Source organism: Mobula birostris, chromosome 28, assembly GCF_030028105.1.
Source record: "Mobula birostris isolate sMobBir1 chromosome 28, sMobBir1.hap1, whole genome shotgun sequence".
NCBI lineage: Eukaryota > Metazoa > Chordata > Chondrichthyes > Myliobatiformes > Myliobatidae > Mobula > Mobula birostris.
The window spans coordinates 39,924,525-39,952,441 of NC_092397.1; the positions used below are offsets into that span (position 1 = coordinate 39,924,525).

Below are 27,917 nucleotides of genomic sequence, written 5' to 3' on the forward strand. Positions count from 1 at the left end.
AATTGGAAGAAGACAGAACGGGGAGGGGGCAGAAATTACTGGAAGTTAAATAAATTGACATTTGTGCCATCAGGTTGGAGGCTATCCATATGGAATTTGAGGTGTTGCTTCTCTAGCCTGAGTTTGGCCACATCGTGACAATAGAGAAAGCCGTGGGTAGACACGTTGGAATGGGGATGACAAGTCAAACTGAAATGGTCGGCTACCGGGACATCCCATCCTTTGTGGCAGGCAGAGCGAAGTTGCTCAGGTCCGAAAGACTGGCTCTGAGCTGAATTGAGGTGGCAGGGTGCGAGCCTGAGAGCGTAACGGAGAGGCAGGGCGAGGAACGGGTTCGAGGCTGGGCCAGGTCGAAAAGGTCAGGGGGTTGGGTCGGAAGCAGAGGACGGGCTGGGTCAGCTGCCTGCTCCCTGAGGCCCGCCCGTCTTGGCACTGAACTGAGGCTGCGGCCTGCAACTGACAGGCTCCTGGATCGGCTGCAGTGATGCCTGGCGTCGTGGCCGTGGACACCCCTGCGTGAACTTCAGCCATTTGCTCGCTTGGCTGTTTGCACAATTTGTTTTTTTTTGGGTGTTTGATGGAATTCTTGGGTTACTTTGTTTTGTTGCTGCCTGTAAGGGGGTGAAGGTCAAGGGTGTAGATAACTTACATACTTTAATAATAAGTGTACTTTGACTCTCTGACCCTGTATCGCGCCGCTGGGTGAGGAGCATTGTGTCCCGTGTGACTCACAGCAGGACGGGAAGCCTGTTAGGCCGCTGGCGTTTAGGGCAGCAATGAAGGTCTTCCATCCCTGTCTGTCCGCGGCCATCTTCCCTATGGTGCCTCAGGTGTGGTTCAGGGTCTCATTTCTGTCTCTGCAGTACCGTGCCAAGTTGTCTAGCTTGCCAGTGTTGGGCATGGTTCATTCATTCCAAAAAAGAAAACAATTTTGCTCTTGATTTTGGCGGTGTTCAGGGCTTCCTTGATCGTGCCAGTAGCTTCCTCTTGGTTTTCACTCCTGTCAGTCATGCAAATTCCGGTGGGGACGCTGGAATATCGTCGCACACGGATTTAGGATTCTTCATTGCTGTTTCCATAACCATGTTTCTGTCCAGCCAGGGTTGTTAGCCCTGAGCTGAACCCCCGAACCTCGAGGCCCGGTGGAGTCTCTCCTTCACCCTTTGACTTGTTTGGCATGGGTGACCCTACCAGGAGCCAAAGCACAAGGCCCTGACTCCAGCCAGCACAGCTCTCTGGGTCACTGAGGCACGCAAGCCTAAGACAAGCTTGTGGTCCTCTCGGAGGTGGACAGAAAGGCTGCTGGATATTGAGGTGATGGGACCAAACCCCATACTGACAAGGCCTATCCCAGAAACAGAGTTGGCTGTATAACCGAGAGGCGTTTCCCCTGACAGAAACGGCCTCGGCAAGCAACACCCCGACCATATCACTCCAAATCTCCCTTCCTTCAATGGAAAATGACTGCATTATCAGAAGATTAGCTCCTGGCAGGTTTAAATACCACTAAACTTCACATCCATAAATGTGCCTCGTTTAAAATTAAACCTTAATGGATCTGATTAAATGATTTTCCACCCAGGATGAATCTATGTGACTAGCTAATTAGGTGGTAATGGATTTGAGACTGCTAAAGTAGGTCTCTAACATAGTTAAACGTGTGTATTAATAGTGAGAGTGAGTGTTGAATAAATGGGCTTCCTTCCTCATGGGATTGTGGGGATCTTACAGAAAGGAAAACAGTCAGAGCTCCAGGGTGAACACAATAATGGAGATCGGGGTTGGGGAGAACCAGCATTAGACACTAGGCCACTCGGCCCATCTGATTACATCTAGCCCAAGACAGATAGGTGACAACCAATGCATCAGGACTTTCCAGCCCTTCCCCCTAACACTCTTTTGGGGAGGGAGAGAGAGAGAGAGAGGGGGGGGGATGGGGAGAGAGAGGGGAAGAAAGGGGGGGAAGAGAGAGAGACTCAGCAGGTGAGGCAGTGGCAGTGTTTATGGACAAGTGTCATCATTTGAAGTTTTTTACTGAGACATTTCTTTGGGACACGGAGAGAGCGTGTGAGGGCAGAGGACACAGGAGGGAGGAAAGATGAGAAAGTGGGGAGGGCAGAGATCAGGGACGGGCAGGACAGAGGGCACAGGGTGGCACAGGACACAGGAGGGAGGAAAGACGAGACAGTGGGGAGGGCAGAGATCAGGGACGGGCAGGACAGAGGGCACAGGGTGGCAGAGAACACAGAAGAGAGGAAAGACGAGATAGTGGGGAGGGCAGAGATCAGGGACGGGCAGGGCAGAGGGCACAGGGTGGCAGAGTTCAGGGAAGAGTAGAGTGCATGGGAGAAAGAAGGCACAGGGTGGCAGAGGGCAGAGGAAACGGAAACAGAGAGCATGAATGAGAGGCAGAGGGCACACGTAGGCAGGGGCCAGGGGAGGAGAGGGCACCAGGAAACGAGCTGTGCTTTGCAGCCCTGCTCAGACCCGGCAGCTAATGGTGGAAAACAGTAATTGTAGGATCCATTCGCTCACCCTGCTGGGATCAGTACTAACCAATCACCTGTGAAATCGTTCTGGAGTCGTTGCCCGGTACGGCCGGCAGTGTGCCAGCTGAAATCTGTTAAAATACAGCATTAAACGGCAGCTGAGTGTCGATCTCTAACAGGAGTGGAGAAGATCCAGGGAAGAGAGGCTGTGGCCTCAGGCAATGGCCGGCTGAGGTGATCAATGAGATGGGTTATTTTGTTCAGATTAACACTCAATGTAAATGATCCTTTGAAATAAAAAAATTAACTGCACATATCAGCGTTTAACTGATAGGAGTTAAAATCCAATAGTTTCAGTAACTAATAGCCAGATGAGAACAGGCCTGGCTGCAGTAACTCAAGTCACGTCAGACCACCAAGCTATCCAGGCATGGGAAACCAATCTGCCCATCAAGCCTGTGATAGCTCCTGGTAGTCCAAAGACGCAAGGGAGGCCGCAGATTTTCTCGTGCTTGTGACTCTGCAGATGCTGGCGGTCTTTAGCAACACAAATTCCTCAGGATCTCAGCAGGCCAGGCAGCGTGGATGGACAGAAGTAGACAGTATGTCATTGGGACTGGAAAGGAAGCTGTGAGGGGGTGGGCGGAAACCACAGTAAGAGGGTTGTGGCGGAGGACAAGCTGACAGCTGAGAACAGGTGTGGGTGGATGATGTGAGAAGCTGGCAGGGGATAGATAGAGTGGTGAAGGGTTGAAGAAGGAAGAATCAAAAGTGGACGGTACCTCCCACAGTGTGAGGCCAACTCGCTCTTTCTCTGTAGGATGAACCAAGACAAATAATCAAAAAGAGCAATATGGCAAATAAAAAATGGCGAGGGTTTTGATGTGGCAATAGGCGCTGAATTGCACTGAATTAATTACAGGTTATCCGACACTTAATGAGTTCCATCACAAGCTGAAAGTGTCCCACTGCACAGGAAAGCAGCATCTAACATCAGGGACCCACCACCCAGGTCGTGTGATCACCAGGGGACCCCCCCAGGTCATGTGATCACGCGGGGGGGGGGGGAACAGGTCACATGATCATCAGGGACCCAGCACCCAGGTCATGTGATCACCAGGGGGACCCCCCCCCCACAGGTCACGTGATCATCAGGGACTCCCCTCACCACCCAGGTCACGTGATCATCAGGGACCCCCTCACCACCCAGGACCTGCTCTCGTCTCACTGATTCCATCGGGAAGGAGGTACAGGAGCCTCAGGTCCCACCCACCAGGTTCAGGAACAGTTATTACCCTCAACCATCAGGCGCCTGAACCAGAGGGGATAACCTCAACTCTGAACTGATTCCATCGGGAAGGAGGTACAGGAGCCTCAGGTCCCACACCACCAGGTTCAGGAACAGTTATTACACCTCAACCATCAGTTCAAAGATGAAATTTCAAAGTAAATTTATTTTCAAAACACACATGTTACCACATACAATCCTGAGATTCATTTTCTTTTGTGCAGAGTCAACAGAATAATAACCATAACAGAGTCAGTGAAAGACCTCACCAACTTGGTGTTGAACTAGTGTGCGAAAGACAACAGACTGTGCAAATACAAAAATAAACAAACACACAAACATACAAATAAATAAATAAACAAACAAGCAAGCAAGCAATAAATATCGAGACATGAGATGAAGAGTCCTTGAAAGTGTGTCGACAGGTGTGGGAACAACTCAGTGATGGGGCAAGTGAGGTTGAGTGAAGTTACTCTCACTGGTTCAGGAGTCTGATGGTTGAGGGGTAATAACTGTTCCTGAACCTGGTGCTGTGGGACCTGAGGCTCCTGTACCTCCTTCCCGATGGAATCAGTTCAGAGTTGAGGTTATCCCCTCTGTTTCAGGAGCCTGATGGTTGAGGGTAATAACTGTTCCTGAACCTGGTGATGTGGGACCTGAGGCTCCTGTACCTCCTTCCCATTGGAATCAGTTCAGAGTTGAGGTTATCCCCTCTGGTTCAGGAGCCTGATGGCTGAGGGGTAATAACTGTTCCTGAACCATGTGGTGTGGGACCTGAGGCTCCTGTACCTCCTTCCCGATGGAATCAGTTCAGAGTTGAGGTTATCCTCACTGGTTCAGGAGCCTGATGGTTGAGGGGTAATAACTGTTCCTGAACCTGGTGGTGTGGGGCCTGAGGCTCCTGTACCTCCTTCCTGATGGCAGCAGTGAGAAGGAACATGTCCTGGGTGTTGGGGGTGTCTGATGATGGATGCTACTTTCCTGCAACAGCATTTCGTGTAGATGTGCTCAGTGGTGGGGAGAGCTTTACCCGTGATAGACTGGGCCGTATCCAGTACTTATTGTATTCTCCCAAACCAGAGGGGTGTAATTTCACTTGCCCCCATCACTGAACTGTTCCCATAACCTGTGGACTCACTTTCAACGACTCATCATCTCATGTTCTCGGTATTTTTTGCTTATTTATTTATTAATATTGTTGTTTGTATTTGCAGTTTGTTGTCTTTTGCACTCTGGTTCTTTGTTGCCCTGTTGGGTGCGATCTTTCATTGATTCTATTGTGTTCCTTGGATTTACAGTGAAGGCCCACAAGAAAATGTATCTCAGGATTGTACACGTACTTTGCCAATAAATTCACTTCGAAGTTCGTCATAACTGATATTGATGGTGGAACTCACCACAGCTCTGTCAATTCATAAGCAGTGGGCCAAGGCAGAGAGGAAGCTTTCTGAAGGGAAGGCCATGACTCTGGGCCAAGATGCTCTCCGTGCCCACAGCTCTACTTTCTGTTCACCCATAACTATGTGGCTGGGCACAGCTCAAACACCATCTATAAATTTGCCGATGACTCCACTGTTGTTGGCAGAATCTCAGATGGTGAAGAGGAGGAATCATGCAGGATCCCACCCACCCTGCTCATGGACTGTTCGCCCCACTCCCATCGGGGAGGAAGGGATGTATCATCCGCCCCAGGACCACCAGACTCAAAAGCCCCCTCCAATCTGCTCCCTCTTGTCTGTTTCCCTCCCGCAATAAGATAATCACCTTCGACTAGGTACCCTCTCTCCTAAACATTCCCTCCCCCACCACCCCCCGAACACTCCCGCCCCCCCCCAACATCGCAGACGCCCCCTCCCTCCTCCAGCACCGGCTCGCGGAGGCTGTAGTGTGCCCCGTGTGCGGTCACTCATCCGGCCCACTCCAACGGCCTCTCCCACCGGGGGCAGGGAAACACCGCCACCGCCCGCAGGTTCCCCTCCCGGTCACACACCGTCCCGACTCGCCATGCCTCCAGCGTCGCTGGGTGCAAACCCCAGCAGCACCACCTGAAGGACTGCAGCGGCTCCCATCCACCCCCCACCCAGGTAGGGATGGGGGTTAAACGCTGGCCTGGCCAAACAACACCAGGATCCCAACGTACATCAGACAAGGGACGACCCTGTGGAGAGAGGGGCAGAGGAGCGGGACCTTACCTTGGAGCGGAAGGGCTCGGGAAAGCCCCCGTGAGGAATGCCGATGTATCCCTGCAGGAACTCCACCACGGACTGCGGGAAGGACAGCTCCTCGGCCTCAGTCTCCACGTCCTCTCGGCTGAGGTTGTTCTGCACCATGAACTGGGCGAGGTCGCCCACGATCTTTGACGACGGTGTGACCTGTCCGCGGGAACGGTTGGGGGGGGGGGGAGAGGGGGGAGACATTAGCTCTCGGGAACGAAGGAAGTCCGGACCTGCTGCCCACTTGCTGGCTGGTTTATGATCTGTACCCGCTCTGCCATCCTCCAGCCCGGTCCGAACCCTTCTGTGGACTGAGGAAGGGGAAAGACCCCGAGCTCCGTTATGTTCGACTGGGACTGAATGGCGTCAGCTTTGACTTGGTCTCTGCAGGAGATGGTACTGACGGTCCAGCACCCACAAGACAGCAATGTCGTCCGTTAACTGGAGAGACTTTACCCTGGTGTCTGAGTTCTCAAAGTGCTCCCCTCAGCGCCGGACAGGCGGGACTAGGCCACCGAATGCTTGGAGCTCAGTGTGGCGGGTGTCTGTGTGTCATCCCAGGGCTGAGGCTGATGGACAGACCGTAATGAAGGTACCAACTCCAGCCACACCTGGCAGCCGGGGTCCGGGCCAGGCCCTCTCACTATTGGTTACCAATCCGCCCAATCCTGTGGGGCTGCTCTCCAGCAGCCAATAGGAGAGTGGAAGCTTGTCACCTGGCAGCATGGCGGCAGACAATGGCAGGTGTGGTAAGTCAGTTGGGGGATCTCCTGGTAGGGTCCACTCCTGGGCCAGGTGGACATGGCCACCCGCAGGTGTGGACAGCGGGCCACAAAGAGTTCTTCCTCAGATGATTCACACATCAAGGACCAGTGGACACAGATAGAGTGGCTGTGGAGAGGATGTTTCCTGTAGTGGGGGAGTCTAGGACCAGAGGACACAGATAGAGTGGATGTGGAGAGGATGTTTCCTATAGTGGGGGAGTCTAGGACCAGAGGACACAGATAGAGTGGATGTGGAGAGGATGTTTCCTATAGTGGGGGAGTCTAGGACCAGAAGACACAGCCTCAGACTAGTCCCATTAGAACAGAGATGAGGAGGAATTTCTTTTGCCTATTGGGTGGTGAATCTGTGGAATTCTTTGCTACAGACAGCTTGGAGGCCAGGTTATAGGGAGTATTTAAAGAGGAGTCTGATATCCAATGTTACGGGGAGAAGGTAGGAGAATGGGGTTGTGAGGGATAGTAAATCAGCCATGATGGAATGGCAGAGCAGACTCGATTGGCCAAAATGTCCTAATTCTGCTGCTGTCTTATGGTCTGGCATTGTGATGCTGTAATCACTGAATTGATCTCCTCTCTCATGTTGTGTTCACTTTAAGAGACAAAGTCTGATGTGATGAAGTCAGGACAGTCTCTCCTTTTGGACAAACAAAGAGGCACTAAAAGCTTTCCTGGACGATCGCCAACACCCCATGGTTCGGGTTCTAACTCTGGCCATCTCCCTCAACCCTCACCTTTATCAAGTCTCCCAGCAGCTTGTTGGCCTCAGTGTAGGCCTTCTTGACGGCCTTGAACTTGTTGCCCAGTCCCATGCTGTGGGCCTGGAAGTGGAGGTTGGTGTACTGTCCGCCGGGAATCTCGTTCTCGTAGATGTCCGAGTTGCCGGACTTCATGGTGGCAGTGCAGTCGAATGGTGCGTAGAGCTGCCGGGTCACCTCCCAGTACTCACTGTAGTCACTGACGTTCTCCAGGTTGATGCCTGAGGGACAGAGCAGGGAAACAACTCGCTAAGTCCTGCACACCAGTGACCCTACACTCAATGGCTATGTTATTCGCTACCCCATGTTCCCGATAAAGTGGCCACAGCGTGTACGGTAATGGTACGTCAAGCAAGAGACAATCTGCAGACGCTGGAAATCCAAGTAACACACACAAAATGCTGGAGGAACTCAGCAGGCCAGGCAGCATCTATGGAAAAGAGTAAACTGTTGATGTTTCGGGTCGAAACCCCTTAGCCGAACTGAAGAGAAAAGATGAGGAGTAGATTTAAAAGGTGAGGGAGAAACACAAAGTGAAAGGTGAAACCGGGGGGGGGGGGGGGTGAGGTACAGAGCTGGGGATTTGATTGGGGAAAGGGATACCGGGCTGGAGAAGGGGAAGTCTGATAGGAGAGGACAGAAGGTCAGGGAAGAAAGAAAAGTGGGGAGGAGCACCAGAGGGAGGCAATGGGTGGGTAAGCAGATAAGGTGAGAGAGGGGAAAGGGGGATGGGAAGTGGTGAAGGGGGAGGGTTATTACCAGAAGTTCGAGAAATAGGCGTACATGCCATCAGGTTGGAGGCTACCCAGATGGAATATAAGGTGTTGTTTCTCCAACCTGGGTGTGGCCTCATCACGGCAGTAGAGGAGGCCATGGAGTGACATACCGGAATGCGAATGGGAAGTGGAATTAAAAGGGGTGGCCACTGGAAAATCCCATTTTTTTCTGGTAGGTGTTCAAAGTTCAACGTGCTGTGCACTCAGAGATGCTCTTCTGCACATCACTATTGTTTGAGCTAATGTCACCTTCCTGTCAGTTTGAACCGGGTATTGTCAAAGTACATATACACCACCATATACAACCTTGTCGGCATACTCCACAAATCATAATATAATAAAATCAAAACCACACCAACTTGGGTGGTCAACCAGTGTGCAAAAGACAACAAACTGAAAATCCAAAAAGAAATAAATAATAATAACAATAAATTAATGAGCAATAGATATCAAAAACATGAGATGAAGAGTCCTTGAAAGTGAGTCCATGGATTGTGGGAACATTTCAATAATGAGGAAAGTGAAGTTGAGTGAGGTTATCCTCACTGGTTCAGGAGCCTGATGGTTGAGGGGTAATAACTGTTCCTGAACCTCGTGGTGTGGGACCTGAGGCTCCTGTACCTCCTTCCCGATGGAATCAGTTCAGAGTTGAGGTTATCCTCACTGGTTCAGGAGCCTGATGGTTGAGGGTAATAACTGTTCCTGAACCTGGTGGTGTGGGACCTGAGGCTCCTGTACCTCCGTCCTGATGGCAGCAGTGAGAAGAGAGCTTGACCGGGGTGGTGGGGTCCGTGATTGTGAACGCTGCTTTTCTGTGACAGTGTTTTGTGTAGGTGTGCTTGGTGATGGGGAGAACTTTACCCGTGATGTGCCAGTGATGGGGAGGGCTTTTCCCGTGATGTGCCAGTGATGGGGAGGGCTTTACCCGTGATGTGCCAGTGATGGAGAAGGCTTTACCCGTGATGTGCCAGTGATGGGGAGGGCTTTACCTGTGATGTGCCAGTGATGGAAAGGGCTTTACCCGTGATGTGCCAGTGATGGGGAGGGCTTTACCCGTGATGTGCCAGTGATGGCAAGGGCTTTTCCCGTGATGTGCCAGTGATGGGGAGGGCTTTATCTGTGATGTGCCAGTGATGGGCAGGGCTTTTCCCGTGATGTGCCAGTGATGGGGAGGGCTTTACCCGTGATGTGCCAGTGATGGGGAGGGCTTTTCCCGTGATGTGCCAGTGATGGAGAAGGCTTTACCCGTGATGTGCCAGTGATGGGGAGGGCTTTACCCGTGATGTGCCAGTGATGGAAAGGGCTTTACCCGTGATGTGCCAGTGATGGGGAGGGCTTTACCCGTGATGTGCCAGTGATGGCGAGGGCTTTTCCCGTGATGTGCCAGTGATGGGGAGGGCTTTATCTGTGATGTGCCAGTGATGGGCAGGGCTTTTCCCGTGATGTGCCAGTGATGGGGAGGGCTTTACCCGTGATGTGCCAGTGATGGGGAGGGCTTTTCCCGTGATGTGCCAGTGATGGGGAGGGCTTTACCCGTGATGTGCCAGTGATGGGGAGGGCTTTATCTGTGATGTGCCAGTGATGGGGAGGGCTTTACCCGTGATGTGCCAGTGATGGAAAGGGCTTTACCCGTGATGTGCCAGTGATGGGGAGGGCTTTACCCGTGATGTGCCAGTGATGGCAAGGGCTTTTCCCGTGATGTGCCAGTGATGGGGAGGGCTTTATCTGTGATGTGCCAGTGATGGGCAGGGCTTTTCCCGTGATGTGCCAGTGATGGGGAGGGCTTTACCCGTGATGTGCCAGTGATGGGGAGGGCTTTTCCCGTGATGTGCCAGTGATGGGGAGGGCTTTACCCGTGATGTGCCAGTGATGGGGAGGGCTTTATCTGTGATGTGCCAGTGATGGGGAGGGCTTTACCCGTGATGTGCCAGTGATGGGGAGGGCTTTACCCGTGATGTGCCAGTGATGGAAAGGGCTTTTCCCGTGATGTGCCAGTGATGGAGAAGGCTTTACCCGTGATGTGCCAGTGATGGGGAGGGCTTTTCCCGTGATGTGCCAGTGATGGGGAGGGCTTTACCCGTGATGTGCCAGTGATGGAAAGGGCTTTACCCGTGATGTGCCAGTGATGGGGAGGGCTTTACCCGTGATGTGCCAGTGATGGGGAGGGCTTTATCTGTGATGTGCCAGTGATGGAAAGGGCTTTACCCGTGATGTGCCAGTGATGGGGAGGGCTTTACCCGTGATGTGCCAGTGATGGAAAGGGCTTTACCCGTGATGTGCCAGTGATGGGGAGGGCTTTACCCGTGATGTGCCAGTGATGGAAAGGGCTTTACCCGTGATGTGCCAGTGATGGGGAGGGCTTTACCCGTGATGTGCCAGTGATGGCGAGGGCTTTTTCCGTGATGTGCCAGTGATGGGGAGGGCTTTACCCGTGATGTGCCAGTGATGGGGAGGGCTTTTCCCGTGATGTGCCAGTGATGGGGAGGGCTTTACCCGTGATGTGCCAGTGATGGGGAGGGCTTTATCTGTGATGTGCCAGTGATGGGGAGGGCTTTACCCGTGATGTGCCAGTGATGGGGAGGGCTTTACCCGTGATGTGCCAGTGATGGAAAGGGCTTTTCCCGTGATGTGCCAGTGATGGAGAAGGCTTTACCCGTGATGTGCCAGTGATGGGGAGGGCTTTTCCCGTGATGTGCCAGTGATGGGGAGGGCTTTACCCGTGATGTGCCAGTAATGGAAAGGGCTTTACCCGTGATGTGCCAGTGATGGAGAAGGCTTTACCCGTGATGTGCCAGTGATGGGGAGGGCTCTACCCGTGATGTGCCAGTGATGGGGAGGGCTTTACCTGTGATGTGCCAGTGATGGAAAGGGCTTTACCCGTGATGTGCCAGTGATGGAAAGGGCTTTACCCGTGATGTGCCAGTGATGGGGAGGGCTTTATCTGTGATGTGCCAGTGATGGGGAGGGCTTTTCCCGTGATGTGCCAGTGATGGGGAGGGCTTTACCCGTGATGTGCCAGTGATGGGGAGGGCTTTTCCCGTGATGTGCCAGTGATGGGGAGGGCTTTATCTGTGATGTGCCAGTGATGGAAAGGGCTTTACCCGTGATGTGCCAGTGATGGGGAGGGCTTTATCTGTGATGTGCCAGTGATGGGGAGGGCTTTTCCCGTGATGTGCCAGTGATGGGGAGGGCTTTTCCCGTGATGTGCCAGTGATGGCGAGGGCTTTTTCCGTGATGTGCCAGTGATGGGGAGGGCTTTACCCGTGATGTGCCAGTGATCGGGAGGGCTTTTCCCGTGATGTGCCAGTGATGGGGAGGGCTTTACCCGTGATGTGCCAGTGATGGGGAGGGCTTTATCTGTGATGTGCCAGTGATGGAAAGGGCTTTACCCGTGATGTGCCAGTGATGGAGAAGGCTTTACCCGTGATGTGCCAGTGATGGGGAGGGCTCTACCCGTGATGTGCCAGTGATGGGGAGGGCTTTACCTGTGATGTGCCAGTGATGGAAAGGGCTTTACCCGTGATGTGCCAGTGATGGAAAGGGCTTTACCCGTGATGTGCCAGTGATGGGGAGGGCTTTATCTGTGATGTGCCAGTGATGGGGAGGGCTTTTCCCGTGATGTGCCAGTGATGGGGAGGGCTTTACCCGTGATGTGCCAGTGATGGGGAGGGCTTTTCCCGTGATGTGCCAGTGATGGGGAGGGCTTTATCTGTGATGTGCCAGTGATGGAAAGGGCTTTACCCGTGATGTGCCAGTGATGGGGAGGGCTTTATCTGTGATGTGCCAGTGATGGGGAGGGCTTTTCCCGTGATGTGCCAGTGATGGGGAGGGCTTTTCCCGTGATGTGCCAGTGATGGGGAGGGCTTTTCCCGTGATGTGCCAGTGATGGAAAGGGCTTTTCCTGTGATGTGCCAGTGATGGGGAGGGCTTTACCCGTGATGTGCCAGTGATGGGGAGGGCTTTTCCCGTGATGTGCCAGTGATGGAGAAGGCTTTACCAGGAAATCCCTGCCATACCCTCTGCAGGAGCTCCCATCCTTCCTAAAGATAGAAACTGTGCTTGCGTATCTCAGACCAAGAAGGTCACTGCGAGCTTCGGCGCAGCTTTTTAAACTCGTAGAGTCAAAGAGCACTATAGTGCAGAAACTGGTCCTTCGGCCCATCTAGTTAGTGCTGGCCTGTTCTGCCTAGTCCCATCTACCTCCACATGGACGAAATCCCTCTAACCCCTCTCCCATCCATGTACCTATCCAAAATGTTGCAATTCAAATGTTGGCAGATAAAGTTCATTCTGGAGAATTGAAAAGTGATTTACCTTGGAAGGTCGAATTTGGAGGCTGAAAGGCAGGACTCTTAACAGTGCGGAGGAACAGAGGGATCTTGGGTTTCACATCTCTTAAAGTTGCCGCACAAGATGATAGGGTTCTTAAGAAGGCGTATGGTGTGTTGGCCTTCATTAGTTGGAGTAGTCAGTTCAAGAGCCTTGAGGAAATGTTGCACTTCTATAAAACCCTGGCTAGATCACACTTGGAATATTATGTTCTGTTCTGGTCACCTCATTATGGGAAGGATGTGGAAGCTTTAGAGAGGGTGCAGGGGAGATTTACCAGGATGCTGCCTGGATTAGACAGGGTGCAGAGGAGATTTACCAGGATGCTGCCTGGATTAGAGAGGGTGCAGAGGAGATTCACCAGGGTGCTGCCTGGATTAGAGAGGGTGCAGAGGAGATTTACCAGGATGCTGTCTGGATTAGAGAGGCTGCAGAGGAGATTTACCAGGATGCTCCCTGGATTAGAGAGGGTGCAGAGGAGAATAATCAGGATGCTGCCTGCATTAGAGAGGGTGCAGAGGAGATTTGCCAGGATGCTGCCTGAATTAGGGAGGGTGCAGTGGAGATTTGCCAGGATGCTGCCTGGATTAGAGAGGTGCAGAGGAGATTTACCAGGATGCTGTCTGGATTAGAGAGGGTGCAGAGGTGATTTACCAGGATGCTGCCTGGATTAGAGAGGGTGCAGAGCAGATTTACCAGGATGCTGCCTGGATTAGAGAGGGTGCAGAGGAGATTTGCCAGGACGCTGCTTGGTTTAGAGAGGGTGAAGAGGAGATTTACCAGGATGCTGCCTGGATTAGAGAGGGTGCAGAGGAGATTTACCAGGATGCTGTCTGGATTAGAGAGGCTGCAGAGGAGATTTACCAGGATGCTCCCTGGATTAGAGAGGGTGCAGAGGAGATTTACCAGGATGCTGCCTGCATTAGAGAGGGTGCAGAGGAGATTTGCCAGGATGCTGCCTGGATTAGAGAGGTGCAGAGGAGATTTATCAGGATGCTGCCTGGATTAGAGAGGGTGCAGAGGAGATTTGCCAGGATGCTGCCTGGATTAGAGAGGGTGTCTTATGAGGACAGGTCGAGCCAGCTGGGGGGTTTCTCTTTGAAGTGAAGGAGGATGAGAGCTGACTTGATAAAGGTGTGCAATATGACAGGAGGCAGAGGTAGAGTGAACAGTCCGAGACTTTTTCCCAGGGTGGAAGTGTTCACGTAGGGTAGCAACGTACAGGCTGGATGCCAGAGGTATGTTTTTCACACAGAGGGTGCTGAGTGTGAGCAACACCCTACCAGAGGCCCCTAACGTACCTGCCTCTTAGAAAGTCTCAGATAGGCTATGGGAAACAGAGAAAAGGAGAGCTCTGTAGCAGGGAAAGGTTAGATTGATCTTAGAGTAGGTGAAACATCATGGACTGAGGGGCCTGTTCTGTGCTGTAGGGTTTGCTGGTCTACAAACCCTCGCCTACCGTTTCCTAAGACAGCTCATTCCTCACCCTCACCACCCTCTAAGTGAAGAAGATTCCCCTCATGTTCCTCTTAAATATTTCACCTTTCACCCATAACCTATGACCTCTAGTTCCAGTCTTTATTCTGTGAGGGGTTTCAATGGAGCGAATGGCAACAGTACAGTCGGTAACCATGGATACACTCAACAATGGCAGTGCGGCACGGCATCTATGGAGGCAAGTAAACAGTTGCTGTTTCGGGCCGAGACCCTTCAGGTCACCACAGCAGGGTGGGGCAGGTGCAGAGTTCAGAACTAGTACACAGAATATAGAACATAGAAATCTACAGCACATTACAGGCCCTTCGGCCCACAATGCTGTGCTGACTCTCGAAACTCCCCAGAATTTCCCTAGGGCATAGCCCTCTATTTTTCTCAGCTCCATGTACCTATCTAAGAGTCTCTTAAAAGACCCTACTGTATCCGCCTCTATCACCTTAGCTGGCAGTGCATTCCACACACCCACCACTCCCTGTGTGAAAAATTTACCCCTGACATCCCCCTCTGTACCTATTTCCAAGCACCTTAAAACTATGCTTCCTCATGTGAGTCATTTCAGCCCTGGGAAAAAGCCTCTGACTATCCACACGACCAATGCCTCTCATCATCTTACACACCTCCATCAGGTCACCTCTCATCCTCCGTCGCTCCAAGGAGAAAAGGCCGAGTTCACTCAACCTATTCTCATAAGACATGTTCCCCAAGCCAGGCAACATCCTTATAAATCTCCTCTGCACCCTTTCTATGGTTTCCACATCCTTCCTGTAGTGAGGTGACCAGAACTGAGCACAGTACTCCAAGTGGGGTCTGACCAGGGTCCTATATAGCTGCAACATTACCTCTCGGCTCCTAAACTCAACCCCATGATTGATGAAGGCCAATACACTATATGCCTTCTTAACCACAGAGTCAACCTGTGCAGCAGCTTTGAGTGTCCTATGGACTTGGATCCAGCTCGAACCCAACCTTTCCAATTCAGCCTGGCGTTTATATCGGTCAAACCTCAGGCCTTTCCTTGCTCTCGTACCCTGCGCTGAACCGACGCTGGGGCCTATCTCTGACAGGCTCCTGAATCGGCTGCAGTGATGACTGGCTTCGTGTCTGTGGAGTCACTTTTGTGAAACCAGTTCTGAATGCTCTTCGCTTCCTTTCATAGTTTGCACGGTTTGATTTGTCTGCAGGTGGGGTGTTTGATGGTCTTTGGTCAATGGGTTCTGTTGGGTTTCTTTGTTTTGTGGCTGTCTGTAAGGAGACGAATCTCCAGGCTGCATGAAGTTCACATACTTCGATAATAATGTACTCTGACCTTTGAACACCTGAAAACAATTACAAAGCCTTGAAGGAAAAGGGATACTGTATTAATGAGAGAGATCTTTCAGAGAATTATAAATCAGACGATCTTGTTCTGTGCCGTGTGCCCCTAGCCCTTCAAACAAGGGAGCGTGCGGCTTGGTGAATATGACTCAGGACTGAAGCCATCTGTTTGCTGACTCAGAATAGATTAGAGCATCATTAAATAGCCCCTCTGCCACCACGCACATTTTATCCCTAACATCGACAAGTTAATTAACTCCGCTATAAAGCAATGCAGCCGTGGCTGTAATCATGCATCTGACTGACGCTGAAATCTGAAGTCCCACACCACCAGGTTCAGGAACAGCTACTTCCCTTCAATCATTCGGTATCTTGAACCGACCAGTACAGCCCTAATCACTACCTCAGTATAACAACACAATGACCATCTCGTACTACAATGGACCTTTCGTCTTCAGCATCAATCATAATGTGCCGTGTTGCATGACGTGGGCCATGCCTTCTTGGACAATGTCTCCCACCCACTACATAATGTACTGGGCGGGCACAGGAGTACATTCAGCCAGAGACTCATTCCACCGAGATGCAGCACAGAGCATCATAGGAAGTCATTCCTGCCTGTGGCCAACAAACTTTACAACTCCTCCCTTGGAGGGTCAGACACCCTGAGCCATTAGGCTGGTCCTGGACTTATTTCCTGGCATAATTTACATATTATTATGGTTTTATATTGCTATATTTATACTATATTCTTGGTTGGTGCAACTGTAACGAAACCCAATTTCCCTCAGGATCAATAAAGTATGACTACTATGACTATGAATTGTGGTCTTCCATTTGTCTTTAATCTCAGAAGGCTCAAATGGGCTCTACAAAACTCTTGCCTGTCCATCCCTTGACATAGCTCATTAATGTCATACACTGTCACTTTCTCTTCCATCACCTTTTCCCGTCACTGCAAGATTTTCAAGCTTCTCTTTCCTCAGGATGTCATGGAAATTCCAGCTTTCTTTCTAGTCTGTTCGACACACACAAGGTACAGGAGGAGCTCAAGAAGGCGGCATCCATCGCCACCTCCTCTCGGCTCCCATCGGGCAGGAGGTATAGAAGCGGGAAGTCCCACAGCACCAGCTTCAGGAACAGCTACTTCCATTCAACTGCTCGGTTGTTGAACCCATCGGCACAGCCCTAATCACTACAGGTACAGTAACACGATGACCAGCCGGTACTGCAGAGGACCTTCATTGTTCTAATTGTGTTCTTTCTTGTAAAAAATGTATACAATTTATGTTTCTCCTGCAATTTGATTCCAAACAATTTCAGAAGATCTGTCTCACACACGAAAAATCTGTAGTTGCTGGAGATTCAAGCAACACACACAAAATGCTGGTGGAACGCAGCAGGCCAGGCACAATCCCCTCCTTCCCTTCTTATTCCATCCCTAGTTTTTTTTTCTTTCTTTCCTTCTCACAATAACTCCTTGCCTGTTCTCCATCTTCCTCTGGTGCTCCCCTCCCCCTTTCTTTCTTCCAAGGCCTTCCGTCCGATGATCCTCTCCCTTCTCCAGCCTTGTATCCCTTTTGCCAATCAATTTCCCAACTCTTGGCTCCATCCCCGCCCCCCCCGTCTTCTCCTATCATTTTGGATCTCCCCCTCCCCCTCCCACTTTCAAATCTCTTACTATCTCTTCTTTCAGTTAGTCCTGATGAAGGGTCTTGGCCCGAAACGTCGACTGTACCTCTTCCTATAGATGCTGCCTGGCCTGCTGTGTTCACCAGCATTTTGTGTGTGTGTTGCCAGAATATCTCTCTGGTACTTCCCACTGCCTCCCCTCTCCCAGCCCCCCTTCCCACTCTCAGTCCACAACAGAGACCCATATCAGAATCAGGTTTATCACCTCTCACGTACGTCATGAAATGTTTTTTTTGTGGCAGCAGTACAGTGCAATGCATAAAATTACTACATGACTGTGAAAAAGTCATAGGCATCCTGGGTACATATATGTTAATTAAACTTTTGCATAGTACTGTGTCCCTCTATCTATCTGATTATCTGTCTATTTGTCTATTTGTCTCCCTATCTATCTATCTGTCTATCTATCTATCTATCTATCTATCTAATTATCTGTCTATTTGTCTGTTTGTCTCCCTATCTATCTATCTGTCTATCTATCTAATTATCTGTCTGTCTGTCTGTTTGTCTCCCTATCTATCTATCTATCTATCTAATTATCTGTCTATTTGTCTGTTTGTCTCCCTATCTATCTATCTGTCTATCTATCTAATTATCTGTCTGTCTGTCTCTTTGTCTCCCTATCTATCTATCTATCCATCTATCTATCTAATTATCTATCTGATTATCTGTCTATTTGTCTGTTTGTCTCCCTATCTATCTATCTGTCTATCTATCTAATTATCTGTCTGTCTGTCTGTTTGTCTCCCTATCTATCTATCTATCTATCTAATTATCTGTCTATTTGTCTGTTTGTCTCCCTATCTATCTATCTGTCTATCTATCTAATTATCTGTCTGTCTGTCTTCCCATCTATCTATCTAATTATCTATCTAATTATCTGTCTATTTGTCTGTTTGTCTCCCTGTCTATCTATCTATCTGTCTATCTATCTATCTAATTATCTGTCTGTCTGTCTGTTTGTCTCCCTATCTATCTATCTATCTATCTAATTATCTGTCTATTTGTCTGTTTGTCTCCCTATCTATCTGATTATCTGTCTATTTGTCTGTTTGTCTCCCTATCTGTCTATCTATCTATCTGTCTATTTGTCTGTTTGTCTCCCTATCTATCTATCTATCTATCTAATTATCTGTCTGTCTGTCTTCCCATCTATCTATCTAATTATCTGTCTGTCTGTCTTCCTATCTATCTATCTAATTATCTGTCTATTTGTCTGTTTGTCTCCCTATCTATCTATCTGTCTATCTATCTATCTAATTATCTGTCTGTCTGTCTTCCCATCTATCTATCTAATTATCTGTCTATTTGTCTCCCTATCTATCTGTCTATCTTTCTAATTATCTATCTGCCTGTCTTCCTATCTATCTATCTAATTATCTGTCTATTTGTCTGTTTGTCTCCCTATCTATCTATCTATCTATCTGTCTATCTATCTATCTAATTAGCTATCTGTCTGCCCGTCTTCCTATCTATCTAATTATCTATCTGTCTGGCCCAATGAGTCCGTGCCTCTTGATTAAACCCAGTTTGAAATGTGGGAGGAAACCGATCCCCTGCAGAAAACGCACGTGGCCACGGGGAGCTTGTGGAAACTGATTGCAGACATCGACGGGAATTGAACCCACGTCACTGGCGCTGTTATCATGTTACCGTGTCGCTGTTATCGTGTCACTGTTATCGTGTTACTGTTATCGTGTTACCGTGTCACTGTTATCGTGTTACCGTGTCGCTGTTATCGTGTCACTGTTATCGTGTTACTGTTATCGTGTTACCGTGTCGCTGTTATCGTGTTATCGTGTCACTGTTATCGTGTTACTGTTATCGTGTTACCGTGTCACTGTTATCGTGTTACCGTGTCGCTGTTATCGTGTCACTGTTATCGTGTTACTGTTATCGTGTTACCGTGTCACTGTTATCGTGTTACCGTGTCGCTGTTATCGTGTCACTGTTATCGTGTTACTGTTATCGTGTTACCGTGTCGCTGTTATCGTGTTATCGTGTCGCTGTTATCGTGTTACTGTTATCGTGTTATCGTGTTACTGTTATCGTGTTACCGTGTCGCTGTTATCGTGTTATCGTGTCGCTGTTATCGTGTTACTGTGTCACTGTTATCGTGTTACCGTGTCACTGTTATCGTGTTATCGTGTCGCTGTTATCGTGTTACTGTTATCGTGTTACCGTGTCGCTGTTATCGTGTTATCGTGTCACTGTTATCGTGTTACCGTGTCGCTGTTATCATGTTACCGTGTCGCTGTTATCGTGTTATTGTGTCGCTGTTATCGTGTTACCGTGTCGCTGTTATCGTGTCATTGTTATCGTGTTATCGTGTCGCTGTTATCGTGTTATCGTGTCACTGTTATCGTGTTACCGTGTCACTGTTATCGTGTTATCGTGTTGCTGTTATCGTGTTGCACTAACCGCTACGCTGGCGTGCACCAAGCCTGCTTCCGGACAACTGAAATGCAGAGTAAGTCTGACAGAACCCTCCAGCTCGGGGCCACTGTTTGACATGCCAGGCAGGCAGTATCTGTCTCTCTGTTTAAGCTGCTGTGTGCCAAGTCTGAATGAGCAGTTGACAGGCTAACTACATCAAGACACGCCACAGTGGCCAAACATGATTGGAATATGTCTTTCTTCATTTGCCAACACTTGCCTGCTGCTAACTCCGAGGCCAGTGCTAACAACGCAGATTGCACTGCCTGGCAACAGGGATGAACTTCCCACCTCTCCACACACAGAGGGTAGACATCTGTACCCAGCGTTGTGCAACGGGCACCGGTGCCCGGGACCTTTGTGTTTGCCACAGATGTTTTAATGACTCAAATGAAAATTTACGTGGTCTGATTAGCAAGCGCACGGATGATATCAAAATTGGGAGATTGAAGAAGGCTATTTAAGGATCAGCTGGAAAGTTGTGCAGAGTAGTGGCAAATAGGATTTAGCCCAGACATGTGGGGTAATATACTTAGGAAAGTCAAATTCTGGGAGGTCATGAAATATGGAGCACACAGTCCTGTGCAAAAGTCTTAGGCACATAAATACAGGTAGAGCGCCTGAGACGTTTACACAGAACTGTATTTCTCAATGTGGAGCAGAGAGCGAGTTTGTAAATCTGGCGGGAGCAAAGGGTGAGGGTGGGGCCCGTGGGAGGGGTGTGGGACAGGTGGCAGAGAAAGAGTGACAGGGGTGGGTACAGACACACTCAGCCCTGAGACACCAGACAAGGTCATTTGATTCCAAACAATTGGTTTATTGATCATTACAGAATGTCTCTCTAGTGCTTCCTGCTCCCTCCCCTCTCCCTTCCCCTTCTCCCAACCATGATTCCCCTCTCCCTGTCTCCTTCCTTCTCTCAGTACTACAGTACTGCCCAAACCTCTGAGCTACTCAGTGATGTGAGACTGAGACTTGTGCACAGAGCGGGCTCCCGGTCTGCTCCGGTACCTAACAAAGAGGCTGCTGGTTGTATGTATACCTCTGTCTTCTGCTGCCATAACCCATCCACTTCATGGTTCAATGAATTGCTGCCACATGATTGGCTGATTCGATATTTGCATTAACGAGTAGGTGTACAGGTGTAGATGTAAAACTGGAGCATCATTTTAAGGGAAGGTATAGGGGGGAACGTCAGAGATAAGTTCTTCACACAAAGAGTGGTGGGTGTGTGGAACGTCCTGCCAGGGGTGGTGTAGAGACAGATACATTAGGGACATTTAAGTGATGGGGGGGTAAGTGGTGGGTGTGTGGAACGTCCTGCCAGGGGTGGTGTAGAGACAGATACATTAGGGACATTTAAGAGACTCCTAGACAGACACATGGATGACAGAAAAATGGAAGGTTATGTCGGAGGGAAGGGTTAGATTGATCTTAGAGTAGGTTAGAGTAGGCACAACATCGAGGGAATAAGGAGAGGGACATGTCAATCCCATTCTCTTGCCTTCTCCTGGTATCCTTGTATAACCCACCCTCAGTGGCCATGTTATTCGCGACCTCCTGTACCTAACTGAATGTATGTTCATGGTCTTCTGCTGCTGTAGACATCCACTTAAAGGTTTGACAATGTTGTACATTCAGAGACGCTCTTCTGCACATCACTGTTGTAACGTGTGGTTATTTGAGTTACTGTCAGCTTGAACCAGTCTGGCCATTCTCCTCTGACCTCTCTCATTAACAAGGTGTTTTCTCCCACAGAACTGCCGCTCACTGGAGATTTTTTGTTTATCACACTATTCTCTATAAACTCTAGAGACTGTTGTGAGTGGAAGTCCCAGGAGATCAGCAGTTTCTGAGATACTCAAACCACCCCATCTGGCACCAACAATCATCCACAGTCAAAGTCACTCAGGTCACATTTCCCCTCCATTCTGATGTTTGGTCTGAACAACTGAACCCCTTGACCGTGTCTGCATGCTTTTATGCATTGAGTTGCTGCTGCGTGATTGGCTGACGAGACATTTGCATGGACGAGCTGTATAGGGGAACCGAATACATTAACGAGCAGCTGTACCCAAGTGGCCACTGAGTGTAACTTTGGGCCTTCAGTCTCCAGAGCAGAAAGATCAGTGGGAGTGGCAGATAAGGTCTCTGCAGCGCAGTGCATTAACCTGACAGTAATGTCACGAGGTGACGTTTAAGCCGAGCTGGAAGAAAAGTAGTAAACCTAGAAGCTCAGCTGATAAGGAGTCAGTTTTCTGAATTAGAAGTGATTTAGCTTGAATTGCAAACGCAGCTCGTCACTTCTGTTTTCTGTTGGACAACTCGGGTATTGTGTGGTTCGGGGTTTTGGCTCTTCCAGTGGATGCGAGGTGAAAGAATGCTTGGAAGGGCTTGTTCCTCCATCTGGTATTGCAATTTATTTGCATTTAATAAGCACAAATAGTACAGCACAAGAACAGGCCATTCAGCCCAACATGTCTGTGCTGACCATAGACCATGGACCACAGAATATAGACCAGTGTGGCTGCTTCAGGTTGGTGGGGTGGAGATATGTCTCTACCAAAGGAGGTGTGAGGTGCTCCTTCCCTCTGCTAGCCTACAGGTCACCCTTGGGCAAGGTGTAGCACCTGCTTAGTCCCCCGGTCAGAGTGACGTGAAGCTGTGGCAGCAGGTGGTGGATGGTCGTGTGAGCAGCCGGTGCAGATCACAAGTCCTGGTTATGTGACCACTGACACCAGGCAGACAATCTCCACCCCTTCCCTCCCACATAGAGGTCCACTTTTCTATCATCCGTGTGTCTATCTCAGAGTCACCGAAATGTCCCCTCCGATCACCTTAAATGTCCCTAATGTATCTGTCTCTACACCATCCCTGGCAGGACGTTCCACACACCCATCACTCTCTGTGTAAAAACCCACTATTCCTTCCTGCAATCACCTTAACATTATGGTTCCTTGTATTTAGCCCCCTCAGGCCTGGGAAAAAGTCTCTGGCTGTCCTCTTAGTCAATGAATCTTGTACACCTCTCTCTCACCCTCCTTCGCTCCAAGAGAAAAGCCACAGCTCGTGGAACCTATCCACATGCTCTATAGTCCCATACACAAGTACACCTGGTTTCTACTGTTCCTGTGCTCTCTTTGGTCACTGACCCAAAATGTTAAATCTGTCAACATGGTAACTTCTGGCCCCGCTCTTACCCCCTCTTTTCTCCTCACCTACCTATCACTTTTCTTTTGTCAGCTGTGCTGGCCAACCGTTCCTCTGAGCAGGAAATTTTTACATGGCCTGGAAACTGCACAGTGCATTAAGTGTTCTTTTTTTGTAATATGCAAACAATAAATGTTTACAGTGAAAATTGAGAAATTACATGCTTTTGATTTTATTTATTAATTGAAGGGAATAATGAAATTCTCCCCCAGTCCAAAGATGCATCAGTTGGTAGGTTAACTGGTCATTGTAAATTGTCCTGTGATTAGGGTAAGATTAAATCGGGGAATTACTAGGTGGCTTGGCTCAAAGAGCCAGGAGGGCCTAATCTGCACTTTATCTCAATAAATTAAAAAAAGCACAGTACAACATAGAAAATCTTCCACATTTTGTAAAATGTTTCTAGTTGCATGGCAACAAAGGCTGTGCGCTCGGGGGCATTTCAGTTACTGTGCGGCCACCCACCCGCGCAGCCACCTTCTTCCCTTTCTCCTATGGTCCACACTCCTCTCTACCGCATTCCTTCTTCATCAGGCCAACACCTTTTCCACATATCACCTCCCAGCTTCTCACTTCAACCCCCCCCTCCCATCTCACCTGGTTCCAGCTGGTACTCCTTCCCCTCCCACCAATTTCTTATCCTGGCTTCTGTCCCCTTCCTTTCCAGTCCCAATGAAGGGTCTCGGCCCGAAGCGTCGACTCTCTATTCCTCTCCATGAACGCTATTCGACCTCAGTTCCTCCACCATTTTGTGTGTGTTATGTTAGGTCTGTTTTTCTCCCTACAGATGCTGCCTGATGTGGTGAGGAATCTGCATTTTCTCAGTTTTATTTCTAAAGGACAGCATCTCAAGTTTCCAAATCAAACTTGCTCATTACACAACACCCATTCCAGAAGTACCTTTCCCCAACTGGGCTCAACCACAAGCTGCTCTTTTTGTAGCCATCTTGCTCAATGGTACAATATTTCTTTCTGGGTTATAGACCTACACCTACATAGAGTGGATGTGGAGAGGATGTTTCCTATAGTGGGGGAGTCTAGGACCAGAGGACACAGATAGCGTGGATGTGGAGAGGATGTTTCCTATAGTGGGGGAGTACAGGACCAGAGGACACAGATAGCGTGGATGTGGAGAGGATGTTTCCTATAGTGGGGGAGTACAGGACCAGAGGACACATATAGAGTGGGTGTGGAGAGGACGTTTCCTATAGTGGGGGAGTCTAGGACCAGAGGGCACAGATAGAGTGGGTGTGGAGAGGATGTTTCCTGTATTGGGGGAGTCTAGGACCAGAGGACACAGATAGAGTCGATGTGGAGAGGATGTTTCCTATAGTGGGGGAGTCTAGGACCAGAGGACACAGATAGAGTGGATGTGGAGGGGATGTTTCCTATAGTGGGGGAGTCTAGGACCAGAGGACACAGATAGAGTGGATGTGGAGAGGATGTTTCCTGTCGTGGGGGAGTCTAGGACCAGAGGACACAGATAGAGTGGATGTGGAGAGGATGTTTCCTATAGTGGGGGAGTCTAGGACCAGAGGACACAGATAGAGTGGATGTGGAGGGGATGTTTCCTATAGTGGGGGAGTCTAGGACCAGAGGACACAGATAGAGTGGATGTGGAGAGGATGTTTCCTATAGTGGGGGAGTCTAGGACCAGAGGACACAGGTAGAGTGGATGTGGAGAGGATGTTTCCTATAGTGGGGGAGTCTAGGATCAGAGGACATAGATAGAGTGGATGTGGAGAGGATGTTTCCTATAGTGGGGGAAGTCTAGGACCAGAGGACACAGATAGAGTGGATGTGGAGGGGATGTTTCCTGTAATGGGGGAGTCTAGGACCAGAGGACACAGGCAGAGTAGATGTGGAGAGAATGTTTCCTATAGTGGGGGAGTCTAGGACCAGAGGACACAGATAGAGTGGATGTGAAGAGAATGTTTCCTTTTATGGGGGAGTCTAGGACCAGAGGGCACAGCCTCAGAATAGAGAGGTGTCCATTTAGAACAGAGATGAAGAGGAATTTCTTTAACCAGAAGGCTGTGAATGCCAAAATGAATTTGAGCTGCCTTAACGACTGTTGCCCGGTAGCACTCACATCAACAGTGATGAAATGCTTTGAGATGTTGGTTATGACTGGACTGAACTCCTGCTCAGCAAGGACCTTGGCCCATTGCAATTTTCCCATCGCTACAATAGGTCAACGACAGACACAATCTCAATGGCTCTCCACGTGGCTTTAGACCACCTGGACAACACAAACACCTACGTCAGGATGCTGTTCATTGACTAGAGCATCCAAAATTCGCATAATCCTGACTGAGAAGCTGCAGAACCTGGGCCTCTGTACATCCCTCTGCAATTGGATCCTCTACTTCCTAACTGGAAGACCAGTCTGTGCAGATTGGTGATAACATATCCTCCTCGCTGACGATCAATACTGGCGCACCTCAGGGGTGTGTGCTTATCCCACTGCTCTACTCTCTGTATACACGTGACTGTATGGCTAGGCAGAGCTCAAATACCACCTACAAATTTGCTGACTATACAACCATTGTTGGTAGAATCTCAGGTGGTGACGAGAGGGCGTACAGGAGTGAGATATGCCACCTAGTGGAGTGGTGTCACAGCAACAACCTGGCACTCAACATCAGTAAGACAAAAGAGCTGATTGTGGACTCCAGGAAGGTTAAGACAAAGGAACACATACCAATCTTCATAGAGGGATCAGAAGTGGAGAGAGTGAGCAGTTTCAAGTTCCTGGTTGTGAAGATCTCTGAGGATCTAACCTGATCCCAACATATCGATGTAGTTATAAAGAAGGCAAGACAGCGGCTATACTTGATCAGGAGTTTGAAGAGATTTGGTATGTCAACAAATACACTCAAAAACTTCTATAGTTGTACCATGGAGAGCATTCTGACAGGCTGCATCACTGTCTGGTATGGAGGGGCTACTGCACAGGACCGAAAGAAGCTGCAGAAGGTTGTAAATCTAGTCAGCTCCATCTTGGGTTCTAGCCTACAAAGTACCAGGACATATTTAGGAAGTGGTGTCTCAGAAAGGCAGCGTCCATTATTAAGGATCTCCAGCACCCAGGACATGTCCTTTTTCACTGTTACCATCAGTACAGAAGCCTGAAGGCACTCACTCTGCGATTCAGGAACAGTTTCTTCCCCTCTGTCATCCGATTCCTAAATGGACATTGAATCTTTGGACACTACCTCACTTTTTTAATATACAGTATTTCTGTTTTTTTGCATGATTTTTAATCTATTCAATATACGTATACTGTAATTGATATACTTATTTATTACTATTATTTTAATTTCATTTATTATTATTTTTATTACTATTATTTTATTTTCTCTCTGCTAGGTTATGTATTGCATTGAACTGCTGCTGCTAAGTTAACAAATTTCACGTCACATGCCGGTGATAATAAACCTGATTCTGATTCTGATTCTGAATCTGTGGAAGGCGTTGCACTGGATGGCTGTGCAGGCCAAGACGTTGGATATACTTGGAGGGGCGGTTGATACTCAGGAACTCAAAGGTGACGGGGAGAAGGCAGGAGGATGGGATAGAGTGGCATAATATATCAGCCATGGTGGAAGGGTGGAGCAGACGATGGGCTGAATGGCCTAATTTTGCTCCGAGGGTCTTATGGCATTAAAGTCTGGGTGAAGTGAGATACTGACCGCTGTGACAGTAAATCAAAGGGTGATGTTTCTTTCTCTGACGACAGGTGAACTAACTTGTTAATGGAACCTCACAAGAGGTTTTAGGAAACCCAACTGGTTGGTGGTATCGTGACATCTGCCTTTAACCCTCCTTGCATCCATGTCTGTCGCAGTAAATTCATTATCAAGTACACCATGTCACCATATACAATCCCGAGATTCATTTCCTTGTGGGCATTCACAGTCAATCCAAGAAGTCCATACAGTGAGTCCACAGGTTGTGAGAACAGTGATGGGGCAAGTGAAGTTGAGTGAGGTTATCCCCTCTGGTTCAGGAGCCTGATGGTCGAGGGTAATAACTGTTCCTGAACCTGGTGGTGTGGGACCTGAGGCTCCTGTACCTCCTTCCCAATGGAATCAGTTCAGAGTTGAGGTTATCCTCTCTGGTTCAGGAGCCTGATGGTTGAGGGGTAATAACTGTTCCTGAACCTGGTGGTGTGGGTCCTGAGGCTCCTGTACCTCCTTCCCGATGGAATCAGTTCAGAGTTGAGGTTATCCTCTCTGGTTCAGGAGCCTGACGGTTGAGGGGTAATAACTGTTCCTGAACCTGGTGGTGTGTGTCCTGAGGCTCCTGTACCTCCTTCCCGATGGCAGCAGTGAGAAGAGAGCATGTCCTGGGTGGTGGGGGCCGCTGATGATGGATGCTGATTTCCTGTGACAGCATTTCCTGTAGATGTGCTCAATGGTCGGGAGGGCTTTACCCGTGATGAACTGGGCCGCAGCCACTATCCTTTGTAGGATTTTCTATTCAAGGACATTGGTGCTTCCACACCAGGCTGTGATGCAGCCAGTCAATATACTCTCCACCACACATCTATAGAAGTTTGTCAAAGTTTTAGATGTTGTGCGAATAAGGACACAGATGTGTTTTATCATTGCCATTTATACAGTGCTGGGTGTCAAATGTGGTACAATCTGTACGATGGGGAGAACAAAAGATCGAGAGAATGTTGTAACTCTCATCCTGTTTGAGAAGTAAATGGCTTTTGGGTAGATCGTTTAGACAATGGTGATATTGAAAGCTCCCTGTCTGAAACGTAAGACAATTTAGTCGTCCTGCTCTGTGCAAGGCTGTGCTGATGGGATGGTGGTGAGGGGCTGAATTCAAGGTCCCAACACACCCGTCCTGCTCACGCTACCCAGGACATGTGGATGGAGCACCAGGATACTCTCAATGGGCTGAATGGCCTCCTCTTGGGCGCGTGGTGGCTGTGGCCGCTCCTGATTTCTGACCGGCTTCCGGGAATTAAGAGGAGTGGAGTGGCACTGGAGAGAGCAGGGAACACAGTCATGGCAGAGGGACTGGGCAGTGAGGAAGAGGTAGGGAATGTCTGGGACAGGCTGTGGGGGGGGGGGGCGTGGACTGTGTAATGGGAGTGGTTAAACATGCCTCAGG

At 49.4% G+C, this 27,917-nt stretch overlaps 1 protein-coding gene across 1 annotated transcript in view; it reads right to left on the bottom strand.

The window, feature by feature from the left end:
* The window catches only part of LOC140188982 (pyruvate carboxylase, mitochondrial-like), a 1,128,593-nt gene that overhangs the window by 27,151 nt on the left and 1,073,525 nt on the right, over positions 1-27,917 (bottom strand). Inside the window, 2 exon segments of the mRNA XM_072245643.1 lie at positions 5,970-6,149; positions 7,507-7,751. Coding sequence (XP_072101744.1) covers positions 5,970-6,149; positions 7,507-7,751 — 425 coding nt within the window.